The 15391-nt window shown below is 54.2% G+C and overlaps 1 protein-coding gene across 1 annotated transcript in view; it reads left to right on the top strand.

Annotated features, from left to right (window-relative positions):
* Window positions 1-15391, top strand: part of LOC142925112 (uncharacterized) — a 57957-nt gene that overhangs the window by 12586 nt on the left and 29980 nt on the right. Inside the window, exons 6-13 of the mRNA XM_076067980.1 lie at window positions 3948-4031; window positions 4561-5148; window positions 5924-6037; window positions 9208-9318; window positions 10348-10457; window positions 11073-11289; window positions 11420-11560; window positions 12548-12820. Coding sequence (XP_075924095.1) covers window positions 3948-4031; window positions 4561-5148; window positions 5924-6037; window positions 9208-9318; window positions 10348-10457; window positions 11073-11289; window positions 11420-11560; window positions 12548-12820 — 1638 coding nt within the window. The remainder of the gene's footprint in view (window positions 1-3947; window positions 4032-4560; window positions 5149-5923; window positions 6038-9207; window positions 9319-10347; window positions 10458-11072; window positions 11290-11419; window positions 11561-12547; window positions 12821-15391) is intronic.

Below are 15391 nucleotides of genomic sequence, written 5' to 3'. Positions count from 1 at the left end.
CCTAACGTCGGTGTCACAGAGACTGTGCCAATACCAACTCCTGGTTCTAACACCGGAGCTACATCGGCAAAGCCTAACGTCAGTGTCACAGAGACTGTGCCAATACCAACTCCTGGTTCTAACACCGGAGCTACATCGGCAAAGCCTAACGTCGGTGTCACAGTGACTGTGCCAACACCAACTCCCGTTTCTACCACCGGTGCTACGTCGGCAAAGCCGAACGTCAGTGTCACAGAGACTGTGCCAATACAAACTCCTGGTTCTAACACCGGTGCTACATCAGCAAAGCCTAACGTTGATGTCACAGAGACTCTGCCAATACCAACTCCTGGTTCTAACACCGGAGCTACATCGGCAAAGCCTAACGTTGGTGTCACAGAGACTGTGCCAATACCAACTCCTGGTTCTAACACCAGTGCTACATCGGCAAAGCCTAACGTTGGTGTCACAGAGACTGTGCCAATACCAACTCCTGGTTCTAACACCGGTGCTACTTCGGCAAAGCCTAACGTCGGTGTCACAGAGACTCTGCCAATACCAACTCCTGGTTCTAACACCGGTGCTACATCAGCAAAGCCTAACGTCGGTGTCACAGAGACTGTGCCAACACCAACTCCTGTTTCTAACACCGGTGTTACATCGGCAAAGCCTAACGTTGGTGTCACAGAGACTGTGCCAATACCAACTCCCGTTTCTAACACCGGTTTTACATCGGCAAAGCCTAACGTCGTTGTCACAGAGACTGTGCCAATACCAACTCCTGGTTCTAACACCGGTGTTACATCGGCAAAGCCTAACGTCGGTGTCACAGAGACTGTGCCAATACCAACTCCCGTTTCTAACACCGGTGCGACGTCGGCAAAGCCTAACGTCGATGTCACAGAGACTGTGCCAATACCAACTCCTGGTTCTAACACTGGAGCTACATCGGCAAAGCCTAACGTCGGTGTCACAGTGACTGTGCCAACACCAACTCCCGTTTCTACCACCGGTGCTACGTCGGCAAAGCCTAACGTCGGTGTCACAGAGACTGTGCCAACACCAACTCCTGGTTCTAACACCGGTGCTACATCACCAAAGCCTAACGTCGGTGTCACAGAGACTCTGCCAATACCAACTCCTGGTTCTTACACCGGAGCTACATCGGCAAAGCCTAACGTTGGTGTCACAGAGACTGTGCCAATACCAACTCCTGGTTCTAACACCAGTGCTACATCGGCAAAGCCTAACGTTGGTGTCACAGAGACTGTGCCAATACCAACTCCTAGTTCTAACACCGGTGCCACATCGGCAAAGCCTAACGTAGGTGTCACAGAGACTGTGCCAATAGCACCTCCTGGTTCTAACACCGGAGCTACATCGGGAAAGCCTAACGTCGGTGTCACAGAGACTGTGCCAACACAAACTCCTGGTTCTAACACCGGTGCTACATCAGCAAAGCCTAACGTCGGTGTCACAGAGACTGTGCCAATACCAACTCCTGTTTCTAACACCAGTGCTACATCGACAAAGCCTAACGTCGGTGTCACAGAGACTGTGCCAATACCAACTCCTGGTTCTAACACCGGTGCTACATCAGCAAAGCCTAACGTCGGTGTCACAGAGACTCTGCCAATTCCAACTCCCGTTTCTAACATCGGTGCTACATCGGCAAATCCTAACGTCGGTGTCACAGAGACTGTGCCAATACCAACTCCTGGTTCTAACACCGATGCTACATCGGCAAAGCCTAACGTCGGTGTCACAGAGACTGTGTCAATACCAACTCTCGTTTCTAACAATAGTGCTACATCGGCAAAGCCTAACGTTGGTGTCACAGAGACTGTGCCAATACCAACTCCTGGTTCTAACACCGGAGCTACATCGGCAAAGCCTAACGTCGGTGTCACAGAGACTCTGCCAATACCAACTCCCGCTTCTAACACCGGTGCTACATCAGCAAAGCCTAACGTCGGTGTCACAGAGACTGTGCCAACACCAACTCCTGTTTCTAACACCAGTGCTACATCAGCAAAGCCTAACGTTGGTGTCACAGAGACTGTGCCAACACAAACTCCTGGTTCTAACACCAGTGCTACATCAGCAATGCCTAACGTCGGTGTCACAGAGACTCTGCCAATACCAACTCCCGTTTATAACACCGGTGCTACATCGGCAAAGCCTAACGTCGGTGTCACAGAGACTGTGCCAATACCAACTCCTGCTTCTAACACCAGTGCTACATCAGCAAAGCCTAACGTCGGTTTCACAGAGACTGTGCCAATACCAACTCCTGCTTCTAACATCGGTGCTACATCGGCAAAGCCTAACGTCGGTGTCACAGAGACTGTGCCAATACCAACTCCCGCTTCTAACACCGGTGCTACATTGGCAAAGCCTAACGTGGGTTTCACAGAGATTGTGCCAACACCGACTTCTGGTTCTAACACCGGTGCTACATCGGCAAAGCCTAACGTCGGTGTCACAGAGACTGTGCCAATACCAACTCCTGCTTCTAACACCAGTGCTACATCAGCAAAGCCTAACGTCGGTTTCACAGAGACTGTGCCAATACCAACTCCTGCTTCTAACATCGGTGCTACATCGGCAAGGCCTAACGTCGGTGTCACAGAGACTGTGCCAATACCAACTCCCGTTTCTAACATCGGTGCTACATCGGCAAAGCCTAACGTCGGTTTCACAGAGACTGTGCCAATACCAACTCCTGCTTCTAACACCGGTGCTCCTGCTGCAGTTCCTAACGTCAATGGCACAGAAAATGTGACAAATCCAACCGCGGCTACTAACCTCACATTGCCCATCCCCACACCCAGCACCGTCGCCACAGGTAACGCCACAATGGCACGTGCACCCATTGGCTTAGCATGCGGTGTCGGCAAGCAGTAGCGGGCCTTGCCGGCGTGACGTCGTTCGAGCACCGCTGACGCTTTCCGTTTTTGGGCATGCTTCGACGCGTCGATTGTTACGCATGCGCTGAAGGTGATGCATGCTTCGACGCGTCGATTGTTACGCATGCGCTGAAGGTGATGCATGCTTCGACGCGTCGATTGTTACGCATGCGCTGAAGGTGATGCATGCTTCGACGCGTCGATTGTTACGCATGCGCTGAAGGTGATGCATGCTTCGACGCGTCGATTGTTACGCGTGCGCTGAAGGTGATGCATGCTTCGACGAGTCGATTGTTACACGTGCGCTGAAGGTGATGCATGCTTCGACGAGTCGATTGTTACACGTGCGCTGAAGGTGATGCATGCTTCGACGAGTCGATTGTTACACGTGCGCTGAAGGTGATGCATGCTTCGACCCGTCGATTGCATCATCGGTCCGGCGCCGTTGCAGCAAAGTTGAAGTGTGACGTTCATTCAACGTTGAACAGCATTCATGCGTACAGTGGGTACGGCGGCAGTGCGTATTACACACGTACAGCGGACGTACAGCGGACAAGCGCTTGTAAGTTCGAGTACTTGTTATTAAGTTCGCAGTGCATTGCACGTGCATGCCGACGTGATCATTAACATTCATTTAGCTGTGAGTGACTGGTGAGATTGGTGACATTGCGGGGTTGTAGTGACACGATTAACATGATAAAAGTAGTTCTTATTTATTAAAATTGGAAAATGCATTGCGTGTTTTGGAATGAGTGTGCATTTTCGGAGCGTGCATGTTTTGTGACGCCTGATCTCAAAGGTTCAAAATTTTACTCCCCAGAAAGACGTGGCCCAAAATTGTCAGGATTCGACTTTATACCTCCTTCAGAGGTTTGAAAGTTCAACATTTGTACGGCCCCTCCCTTGAGCTGCCATAGCACAACGGTCAAGCGCAGCCGCCGCTAACCCCCACAAGCTGTCCGCCCTCACTCCAAGCGCCACTCCATCGCCGCGGCGACGTAGCTGACGCGTTCAGAGTCTTACGATCGCTGCCCTAACGCCCAGTGTCTCGCGTGCCAGGCATCACGGTCCCGTCCAGCGTGTCAACCTCCTCCAGCGCGAGACCTCCGGACGCCGTCGTCAGCAACGGCACCGCGCGTCCCGGTGAGTGAGCGACGCCTCTCAGAAGCTCCTCCCGACGCAGTCTTCATTCATCCGGCATTTGTGTTCGGTCTTTTTTGTTTGGGGGCGGTCTGGACGGCGACAACCTGCGTGGAATTCTGGTTGCGTCTTTTGTTCGTGGATTTGCTTTGGTTTCCGCTGCCTGGATAAGCGCCGCGTCCCGAACCCCGCTCTTGAGTGTGGCCCACATCCTGCTTCGTTGCTGTTGAATCCACGCCGCGTTTTTAAATGTCACGCAGAAGCTGCTCTTGGTAATCAATATTTCAACGGACTAAATTAAATGTTTTAACACGGGGAATAGTGTTTCACTTAGTGGCAGGCATACGTCATGCAGCTGTATCGGCGTGAATTGCCAAAGCTAACCCGCTCAGAAACCGCGTTATAACGGTGCGCGCTTTCTGCGTTGCGCGAAAAGCGTTCCCAAATGGAAGGGCCGTGTCATGGCAAAAACGCGTTATACTCGTGTGCCACGGGGCGCGTCGTCACCGTGACCACCCTCCTCTTGTTCCAGACACCGCGGCAACGTCCCTGACGGGGACACAACCCAGCAACAGCACGCTCGGCGGCATGAACTCGACGTTGCCCGGCAGCGGTGGTGGCGACGCAACCCCCAGCACCACCACAAACTCCAGCACCACCACAACCCCCAGCACCACCACAAACTCCAGCACCACCACAACCCCCAGCACCACCACAAACTCCAGCACCACCACAACCCCCAGCGCCACCACAAACTCCAGCACCACCACAACCCCCAGCGCCACCACAAACTCCAGCACCACCACAACCCCCAGCGCCACCACAAACTCCAGCACCACCACAACCCCCAGCACCACCACAAACTCCAGCACAACCCCCAGCACCACCACAAACTCCAGCACCACCACAATCCCCAGCACCACCACAACTCCCAGCACCACCACAAACTACAGCACCACCACAACCCCCATCACCACCACAAACTCCACCACCACAACCACAAATTCCAGCACCACCACAACCCCTAGCAGCACGAGCTCTCAGTCGCCCAGCACCAGCGCGGGTGTCATCAGCACCAGCACGCCGACTACGCCCCCCACCACCAGCGTCAAGAGCACCGGTGAGTGTGTCCGTTGCGCCCAGCGAGCGCCCTTGGGCAGGCCGGCGCTGTCGCGATGGAACGGACAGCGCGCCGGACTTTTGCAACGTGGAGGTCGCCGGTGCGGTTCGGTCTCCCAGGCGTGGCGGTCGAAGGAGTGCCGCGGATTGCTCAACTTGCCGCACCTCTGTCCGTCGATGGGCAGGACGCGTGTGGTGGGGTCAAGTGTGGGTACTCCGAGACGTCTGGCCAGTGTGGAAGGGCAGTGGGCCTAGATGCCCTCTAGAGGGGCTCTCTACTGGAGGCCCTTCCGCCAGCAGTAGCGTGAGTGAGCAATTGCAGGGCTGCGCCTTTACCTTTAACTTATTTACAATGTTCGGATTGCAGTTGTCAGCTGTGTGTTTTATCTTGTACGCGTGTGTTTGTGGCGGGGTGTTACTAAGTTGTTGTGGTGCGGTGGATACAATCGGCCGTGCGATTCACATCACCTCGGTTGGATTCCTGCCCGCGAGTGTTGGCGCCATCGTTCCGGGTATGACGCCGCCCTGCGGTTGAGGTGACGGCGTCACCCGAAACTCACTTGTCGAGGGAGGCGAGGGGAAGCCGCCCTCGATCTCCCTGCCGTGTTCAAGGTCCCCAAGTGAGGGGGAGAGGAAGAAGCAGACTGAAGGAACGGCGATCCACGTGCCTGACGTATGAATGCACCGTATGTTGAACTTCTTTCGCAGCGTACACAGCCAACCATGCTAATCGGAGGTGCGCGCGTGTGTTTTTATTTTTTACATAAACTAAACAGGCTTTGACAGGTGCCTGCCCAACCCGTGCAACAACAACAGGCAGTGCCAAAGCAACACCACCTTGCCGCTGTGCGACTGCGGGACCGCCTTCTTGGGAGAGTTTTGTGAAATCAGTACGTCCAGCTGCCCCGCCGGCCGGCCATGCGTTCCCCGGGCCGGCGTGACAATGACCGCTTTTCCACCGCACAACCGAGCTGCGCCAGGGCTCGAGCCAAGCCAGCCAAGCCAGCCGGTCCACTGCAGTAGCCGAGCCGGTCCGCCGACGTCACAATCGACAAACGGGTCGAGACGCGCGTGTACAGTTGACGTGAGGATGCCGTGCCCTCTCAGTGTACCGAGGAATGCGGCGGTAGCCCCGCGCCTGGCCCTGCTTGGCCCCGAGTCAGATGGTGCTATTAGGAAGCCACTGGGAGCTTTGCACTTTTAAATAATTTTGATTGAAAACTCATTTCTTTAAAAGTGAATTTTGAGTTTAGTTTGTTCTCCTTCCCCCCGCACCTCCGATTAGCGCGGTTGGCTACGTACGGTGCCAACGAGGTTCCACAATACAAACACACGCACGTCTTCTTGCGAGGCCAGCGCATCACGGTTTGGGTTCCGGCTCGGCTCGGCAAATAGCCGGTGGGGGAAAACAAAACCGTGAGGGCCCCCGCAATGGGCTCGGCTCAGACGTGCCGGTGGAAAAGCGGTGCAAGCGCCACGGGGCAGCAGTGCCGGGCAATCGGTGTCACGCGGACCGTGGTGAAACTAACCGCAGGCTTCTAACACCAGCAACTTGTGCTTTTCCCTCCGAGGTCTGCACATCGAGAAGGGCTTTTTTTGTGTGACAGCGACGAACGAGAAACTGAGAGAAATTCGAAAAGTTGACTTGTATGGCTAATTTTAGTACTGCAAATATGCTGAATAATCATGTTGATCAAATCACACGAATAATAACAGCAGTATTTTGGCGGTAACTTATTGTAAATCGTACAGAAAGATTTATAATTGTATGAATTAAATAAAAAATTATTCAACTGAAAGGTAATTAACGTTACACGATACACACAGGGCTTCCCGGTTAGGGGGATTACTAGACCAAACCTCACCACGCCGGTGAGTGCGGGATGGTGAAGGCAGTGGATTTGTTGTCACGCGTAAACATTCCACGCGAAAAAACACCAAAAGTTGCCGAACGTCACGACCAATTTGGCACCGCCGTGGACATTTGAGATGGGCACCCACGAACTGCGACGTAGCGGCCCCTCGTGGTCCGTCTCGGGCGGCTACCCAGACTGCCCAGTCCCACCGCTGACAACCCCAGGGTGTGTGGATTTTCGAGCCCTTGCGACCGCTGCCGCCGCCGCTGTAACTTCCGTGCCGGTGGACTGAACCGACCGATGCGACTCTGGTCGATCGTCGATCTTTCTCTTCACCGGTGTAAAAAGCCAAAGAGCGTCCCAGCGCACGGTGACGAACCCCGACCGTCGTTTCCTCGCGCGGTGTCGTCGTCGTCGTCGTCGGTGTAACGACGCCCGCCGGGGGTCGTTGCCCTCTCCACGGGGCATCCGGTTTGAACAGCCATCGCCATCGGCCGCGGTCTGTCCACTGCTGCATGAAGGCCTCGCCAAACCGTCGCTCGTCTCGCAAGGGCAGGGCTCGTGGGGAAGCTGACAAACACGGAGAAGCCGTGGCCTTTAAACGCCGCGCCTCGGGCCATCGCGTGCTCAGCCAGCGGCAAGCTTGTCCTCTCTCATTTTATGTCATGCATTTGCTCCTTTAATTCAATTAACAATTAACGTGCCAAAAACGAACTGTTGTTCAATAACGTCAGTGTCGCGGGGATTGTCACGGAACTAACAGCTTCTAACGGCGATGTCACGTGTCAGTGTCGCGGGGATTGTCACGAAACTAACAGCTTCTAACGGCGATGTCACGTGTCAGTCTCACAGGGATTGTCACGGAACTAACAGCTTCTAACGGCGATGTCACGTATCAGTCTCACAGGGATTGTCACGGAACTAACAGCTTCTAACGGCGATGTCACGTATCAGTGTCACGGGGATTGTCAAGGAACTAACAGCTTCTAACGGCGATGTCACGTGTCAGTCTCACGGGGATTGTCACGGAACTAACGGCAATGTCACGTGTCAGTGTCACGGGGATTGTCACGGAACTAATTAGCTTCTAACGGCGATGTCACGTGTCAGTGTCACATGGATTGTCACGAAACTAACAGCTTCTAACAGCAATGTCACGTGTCAGTGTAACATGGATTGTCACGGAACTAACAGCTTCTAACGGCGATGTCACATGTCACTGCCACATGGATTGTCACGGAACTAACAGCTTCTAACGGCGATGTCACGTGTCAGTCTCACAGGGATTGTCACGGAACTAACAGCTTCTAACGGCGATGTCACGTGTCAGTGTAACAGGGATTGTCACGGAACTAACAGCTTCTAAGGACGATGTCTCGCGTTCGTGTCACGGAGAATGTGACAGAACAGCTTCCTTCTAACAGTTGAACCACAACAGCATGCATCACCCAGCAACCACACATCCACTGCCCATGAGGGCCTCACACAAATCAATGTTTAAATGCACCAGCTACTAAATAGCAACAACAACAGTAATAATGACGTGCAAGACAGCGCCTTGCCAATCAACTGCTGGATGAGGGCCTCCTTACGCAGTGTGGGTCGTGGGGGTTACTTGACCATACTTCACCACGCTGGTCAGTGCGGGTTGGTGAAGGCGGGGAGCGTAGACGTGGGACGTTCCCCCACTGCCCTGTGCCGCTCACCACGTAGCCCCACCGCAGCCTATAGCACCTGTTATGCATGGCCGTCGCCCATCCAAGCACTGCCGAGGCTCAACCCCTTGCTACCATTTGGCAAATGTTCACCCGTCAAAATGCGATGACTTGGGCACTGCTTAAAAAAACATTATTATTGTTTTTACGTAAATATTTCCCTTCAATATTTCCCACTAATCGAACGAGCTGACGCAATGCATGGATGGCAGTGGTGCCGGGAACGCGATCGCAGTGGTGCCGTGCGTTTTAATTTCCACCCCCTCCTCGTTAGCTCAGTGCCCGGGCCCGCGGCGCAATTGCACCGCCTGCACACCATCGATAGCCGCTGCCGCCACCGCGTCGGTCGCCGTCTGCCTCACGCGTGCGCGTTCTGTGCCTCTCGCGGCCACGCGCGCTCACCGGATGCACGTGACGAACCCCCCCCCCCCCTCCTCGTGCGCATGCGTGCGTGTGTGCGTGCGTGTGTGCGTGTGTGTGTGCGTGCAGTCAATTACTGCGACCAGCAGCGGTGTCGTCACAACGTCAAGTGCCGCAACAATGCCAGCAACTACACCTGCGTGTGTCCCATCGGATTCCGCGGAGACTTATGCCAAGAAGGTAGCCGCTGTCACGCGTTTTACATCGAGGGCACCGCGGTGGCTAGGGGATGTTATCTCCCTCGCCCGGTATGCAGGAGGTCGTGGGTTCGATCCCTGGGAGAATTTAATTACCATCATCGTGTGTGGGCAGGGTATATTTTCACCGAAGGTGGTTGATCCATCTGGCCACGAAACTCACTGTGATCGTGAGAGTTTACCGTGAACGAATTAGGCTCTGATCTTAAAACGCGATGGTGAGATGTTGATTCCGTTGCCTGGTATGCAGGAGGTCGTGAGTTCGATCCCAACTGCTATGCCTGCTGTATATTTGGAGCTTGCGTGTCTCTCTCCCCACAGTCACGTGGGATTTTTTTCTCTGGGTTCTCCGGTTTTCCCCTCCACATTTAGAAACGCGCCTTTCGAGTATGTGGTTGCTGTCTATTTCCACACGGTAAGCCACTTTGTTGAGCTATCATTTGTGGCCAGGTCGCTTCTGAAAAAAAGCTACATCGCTCCGTGGGCTTTACCTGGTAAAATAAAAATAGTTAATAGTTATACATCGTGCAGGAGTCTTCACCTCTGGGGTACAGATGATGACGAATACCATCTCACATTTGTCTTGCGCATGGCACTATTAAGTAACGGGCGATGTCCCGGGAACGTGTACGGGTTTCTCAGGACAGCAGCTACCTCAACAAGAGGATCATCTTTGGAAATAAGCAACCGGTGGCAACGGCTATCATGCCCCCCCCCCACCGCCTCCCCCAAATTGAGGGTGCAAACCCAACTTGCACATTCGCCAATCGCCATCGGCCACGATCTATCCACCGCCGGACGTAGGGATGCGGCGCATGCTCCCGTAACGGAAAAATATTCGTCTCGAAATCCCTTCGCTCCGTTGCTCCCAATCTCCTCGGAGGACGTTCCCCTCCTGGTGGGGGCACCTTCACCATCCTGGGCTGCTATTCCGTCGGCAATCCCGAGCCGTTGGCCATCAGGGTTTTGATTGCGCCCGATGATTCCTTTCGTTGTGCTCTGTTTTTTTCAGAAATGAAAGTCTTCGAGTCGAAAACCAAGATCGAGGAAGCCTTCGACAGGGATTTGGAAAACGAATCTTCGGAAAAATTCAAAAAAATGAAGGACACACTGGAAAAATCGGTGAGAGGCCAAGCAGAGTCTGGAACTTGTTCGTTTTGAAAGCTCTCCAACTAAGGTTGAAAGCGTGAATGAACGCATGCGCTCTGTCTGTCCGTCTGCGTGTCCATCCGTCCGTCCGTGTGTGTCCCTGTCATAGCGGGCACGATGACTCTCATAGAGGTGATCCAGTACGAATTAAACTTTAGTCCGGGGTTGCGTTTGCCATTCGGGGACTCGCCTGAGAGAAAAACGCGCGACACATCGATTAAAGGGTTATGGCCCAAAAAGCCCGGGGTGGATTGAGTTCTGTTGGCCAAGGCGATGGTGTCACAGCCCCGTCTCGATGCCGCTGCTGCCACCACACACAGCCCCGTCGTCTCCTCGCGCCACTCGGAGGGGCGACGCGGAAGTTGAAGCTCGTAAAAAATGGGCAAAGGCGCAGCCCTGAACTGCTGCCGGCAGCCCCCCCCCCCCCGGGCACGAGAGGGAGTTGAAGAGAATCCCCTCGGAACGATCCAATCCGATCGTGAGCCAAAACACTTCCGGGGCGGACAAACGTGGCGTGTCAATTGCGTCGCAGGATCCGTGCGTGCGCTTGATTTTTCTTTCCGTCCGTTTTATCCATTTACTTAACAGATGAACAGTCACTTGAAGGTTGAGTTGAACAGCGACAAAGTGAGGGTGGTGGTGAACTCCTTCACGAATGGCAGCATCGTGGTGGACAGCTTCATCGTGGTGGACAATCTCGTAAACATGACCATGCAGACGGTGGAGAACGGCCTGAGAAACATCCTGCTCGCCGTGGCCAACGATACGAAACTTCCCATGAACGTCTCGTCCGTCCTGATGTCCGGTGAGCATCGCGCTCGCCACCCCCCCCACCCCCCTCCCCGTGGCGTTCCGTGACGGTCAGCACAGGGGGCTGCTCGCCAACAGCGGCGACATTCTGTTCAAGGCGTTGCGGGGGATGTTTGTGCGTGCAGACTTCGACGAGTGCCAGAACTCGACGCGGAACGACTGCTCGCCGTTCGGGACGTGCACCAACACAGAGGGCTCCTTCAACTGCTCGTGCCTGCCCTTCTACGAGGACGTCTCCGTGAACACTGCGGGGAGAGTCTGCCTGGGTGAGGCCCTGCGGACGCTGCCTGTCCTCGCCGCGCGCGCGACCGCTACTCGCAAACGGCGCCACTCTCGGTCCGTACCTTTGACCCCTGCGACCAGGACCGTCCGTAGTAGGCGGGCGAGGTGGGGGGGGGTGTTGCGGGGCCCGGGGCAACTCACCCACCCCGTGGGCCCCCCACCCCCCCCCCCCCCCCCCCGATGGCTTCAAACTACCGCCCCCTACTGGACATCTGTGAAAAAGAGCTTTATAGCTCATCGGATTCCTCCAGTATGAATACATATTTCCGATTCCCCGCATATCCTAGGGATGGCTCTGCGTGCAACCTGCGATGCCACGTAGCGGGTGTCGCGCGAGCTCGGCACGTGACGCGAATTCGGTCAGAGCCGTCGCGTGTCCCTCGGCCCCTTTTCCACGTGTCCACACGAACGACGTGAGGCACCTGCCCAGAACCACGCTACACCCGTGCGCGCCACGACACTCGCTCGGCGCGCCGCACGCAAGCCGTGTCTTCTAAAGCGTGCGGATCGTTGCCTTCAACGTCGCAACGCCCCGCGTGTTTTTGTGAAGATGATTCGATAAATGTTGACGGTGAGGTAGCCCCGTTTGCGGCTGCTCCCGTCTCTGTGTGTGTGTGTGTGTGGGCCTGCGGAGGGAAATCAGAGCAACAGTTTCTGACTGACAGTCACCGAAACCTGAGACTGCTTTAGTCGACGGGACCGGGCGACTGCAATAATCCACGGACTAAGAGTAACTTGTCAGCACGCGTGTCTCCTTATCAGTCGACACCCTGGACACCCTTGCAAACGGTTTGTTCCACCTTCAGGGATTTTGCAGTGAGATACTTTAATAAACAATACAACACGATTTCAACATTTTACATTCTGACTGAAATGATCACTGGTCAGCACTGCTTCTGGCGTGACTCCCCACTCTCTCCTCTCTCTTCCCTCGTCTGCTCCCCCCCCCATTTCCTCCAACCCCACCGCAGCACCTCAGCCCCCACGGAACGTCAGCGTGTCGTTGCAATCGACGACGGAGCTTGACCTGAGCTGGCTGTACCCCAGCAGCCCTGTGGACGGCTTCAACTGCACGCGGACACACACAGACAGTGGCAAAACGGTGGTTGTCTGGAAGTCGCTGCCCGCCTCCGAGCTGGGCGTCAAGTTCCTGGGGCTGGATCCCGGCACCACGTACAGCTTCACGGTCCACAGCTACCGGGGCAACTTGACGGGCGATGCCGTGCAGCTCAACGCCACGACCAGTAGGGCGCTCGGGGGGGGGGGGGGTCCGTGGAGAGTGCGGAGCTGCTCTCTCTCTGTGTGCTCTCTCTCTCTCTGTGCTCACTCTCTGTACTCACTCACTCTGTGTGCTCACTCACTGTGCTCTCTCTCTCTCTGTGTGCTCTCTCTGTGCTCTCTCTCTGTGTGCTCTCTCTGTGTGCTCACTCTTGCTCTGCGCTCACTCTCTCTGTGTGCTCACTCTCTCTCTGTGTGCTCTCTCTCTCTGTGTGCTCTCTCTCTGTGCTCACTCTCTCTGTGCTCACTCTTGCTCTGTGCTCACTCTCTCTCTGTGTGCTCTCTCTCTGTGCTCACTCTCTGTGCTCTCTCTCTCTGTGCTCTCTCTCTCTCTGTGCTCTCTCTCTCTGTGTGCTCTCTCTCTCTGTGCTCTCTCTCTCTGTGCTCACTCTCTGTGCTCTCTCTCTCTCTCTGTGCTCTCTCTCTGTGCTCTCTCTGTCTGTGTGCTCTCTCTCTCTCTCTGTGTGCTCTCTCTCTCTCTGTGCTCACTCTCTGTGCTCTCTCTCTGTGTGCTCTCTCTGTCTGTGTGCTCACTCTCTCTCTGTGTGCTCACTCTCTCTCTGTGTGCTCACTCTCTCTGTGTGCTCACTCTCTCTGTGTGTGCTCTCTCTCTGTGCTCACTCTCTTTCTCTGTGTGCTCTCTTTCTGTGTGCTCACTCTCTGTGCTCACTATCTCTCTGTGCTCACTCTCTCTCTGTGTGCTCACTCTTGCTCTGCGCTCACTCTCTCTCTGTGTGCTCACTATCTCTCTGTGCTCACTCTCTCTCTGTGTGCTCTCTCTCTCTGTGTGCTCTCTCTCTGTGCTCTCTCTCTGTGCTCTCTCTGTGTGCTCTCTCTCTCTCTGTGTGCTGTCTCTCTGTGTGTGCTCTCTCTCTGTGTGCTCTCTCTCTGTGTGCTCACTCTCTCTCTGTGCTCACTCTCTGTGTGCTCTCTCTCTGTGTGCTCTCTCTCTCTGTGCTCTCTCTCTGTGCTCACTCTCTGTGTGTGCTCTCTCTCTGTGTGCTCTCTCTCTATGCTCACTCTCTGTGTGCTCACTCTCTCTCTGTGCTCACTCTCTCTGTGTGTGTGCTCACTCTCTCTCTCTGTGTGCTCTCTCTCTCTCTCTGTGCTCTCTCTCTCTCTGTGTGCTCACTCTCTGTGTGTGCTCACTCTCTCTGTGTGCTCACTCTCTCTCTGTGCTCACTCTCTGTGTGCTTACTCTCTCTGTGTGCTCACTCTCTCTCTGTGCTCACTCTCTGTGTGTGCTCTCTCTGTGTGTGTGCTCTCTCTCTGTGCTCTCTCTCTGTGCTCACTCTCTCTCTCTGTGCTCACTCTCTGTGTGCTTACTCTCTCTGTGTGCTCACTCTCTCTCTGTGCTCACTCTCTGTGTGTGCTTTCTCTCTGTGTGCTCACTCTCTCTCTCTGTGCTCACTCTCTGTGTGTGCTCTCTCTCTCTGTGTGTGCTCTCTCTCTGTGCTCACTCTCTCTCTCTCTGTGCTCACTCTCTGTGTGCTCACTCTCTCTGTGTACTCTCTCTCTCTCTGTGTGCTCACTCTCTCTGTGTGCTCTCTCTGTCTGTGTGCTCTCTCTGTGCTCACTCTCTCTCTCTGTGCTCTCTCTCTGTGCTCACTCTCTCTCTCTCTGTGCTCTCTCTCTGTGTGCTCACTCTCTCTGTGTGCTCACTCTCTCTGTGTGCTCACTCTCTCTGTGTGCTCACTCTCTCTGTGTGCTCTCTCTGTGTGCTCACTCTCTCTGTGCTCACTCTCTCTCTGTGTGCTCACTCTCTCTGTGCTCACTCTCTCTCTGTGCTCACTCTCTATCTGTGCTCACTCTTTGCTCACTCTCTCTCTCTCTCTCGCTCTCCTCTGATCACGAGCGCGTGACACGGCGCTCGCTTGCACCATCGTTGTGATGTCCCAGCGATTTAAGTAATCGATTGAGCCACCTATTTCTTTTCGTGGCGCTGCTGCTGCATTGGCAGCGGTGCACGAGTGCACGCAACAACAACAACGACGATGACAACAACGACAACATCAACAACAATGACAACAACAACACCAAACACGGCAGCGGCTCCTTTAAAGAGGGGAGAAGATAGGTATTTTCGATTTAAAGCTGTCGTGACTGCAGGGATTCATCTTCTTGGTTCTTTCGGTAAAGTCACGTAGAATGGAAACAAAGTAATAAAAATAAAACATAATAAAATAAAATTCTCACGACGTTTCGGCCACAACACAAGTAGCCTTCAGGTGAAGAAGGCTACTTGTGTTGTGGCCGAAACATCGTGAGAATTTTATTTTATTATGTAGCCTTCTTCACCTGTAGCCTTTACAATTTAAAATACAGAAACGCGTATCGCTGTTTGCCGTGAAAGTTGGCTGCTGGGGGTCGGGTCGTGTGCAGGCGTGAAATCACCTGAAGAAGGCTACTTGTGTTGTGGCCGAAACGTCGTGAGAATTTTATTTTAATTTGTTATGTTTTATTTTTATTACTTTGTTTCCATTCTACGTGACTTTACCGAAAGAACCAAGAAGAAGATAGGTATTCATTTATTTTGA

The sequence above is a fragment of the Petromyzon marinus genome, chromosome 19 (assembly GCF_048934315.1).
Source record: "Petromyzon marinus isolate PM22_M1 ecotype Great Lakes invasive population chromosome 19, UKy_Petmar_22M1.pri1.0, whole genome shotgun sequence".
Classification (NCBI taxonomy): Eukaryota; Metazoa; Chordata; class Hyperoartia; order Petromyzontiformes; family Petromyzontidae; genus Petromyzon; species Petromyzon marinus.
Note: the sequence above shows the minus strand (reverse complement) of the source record. Positions and strands in the feature narration are given on the sequence as shown.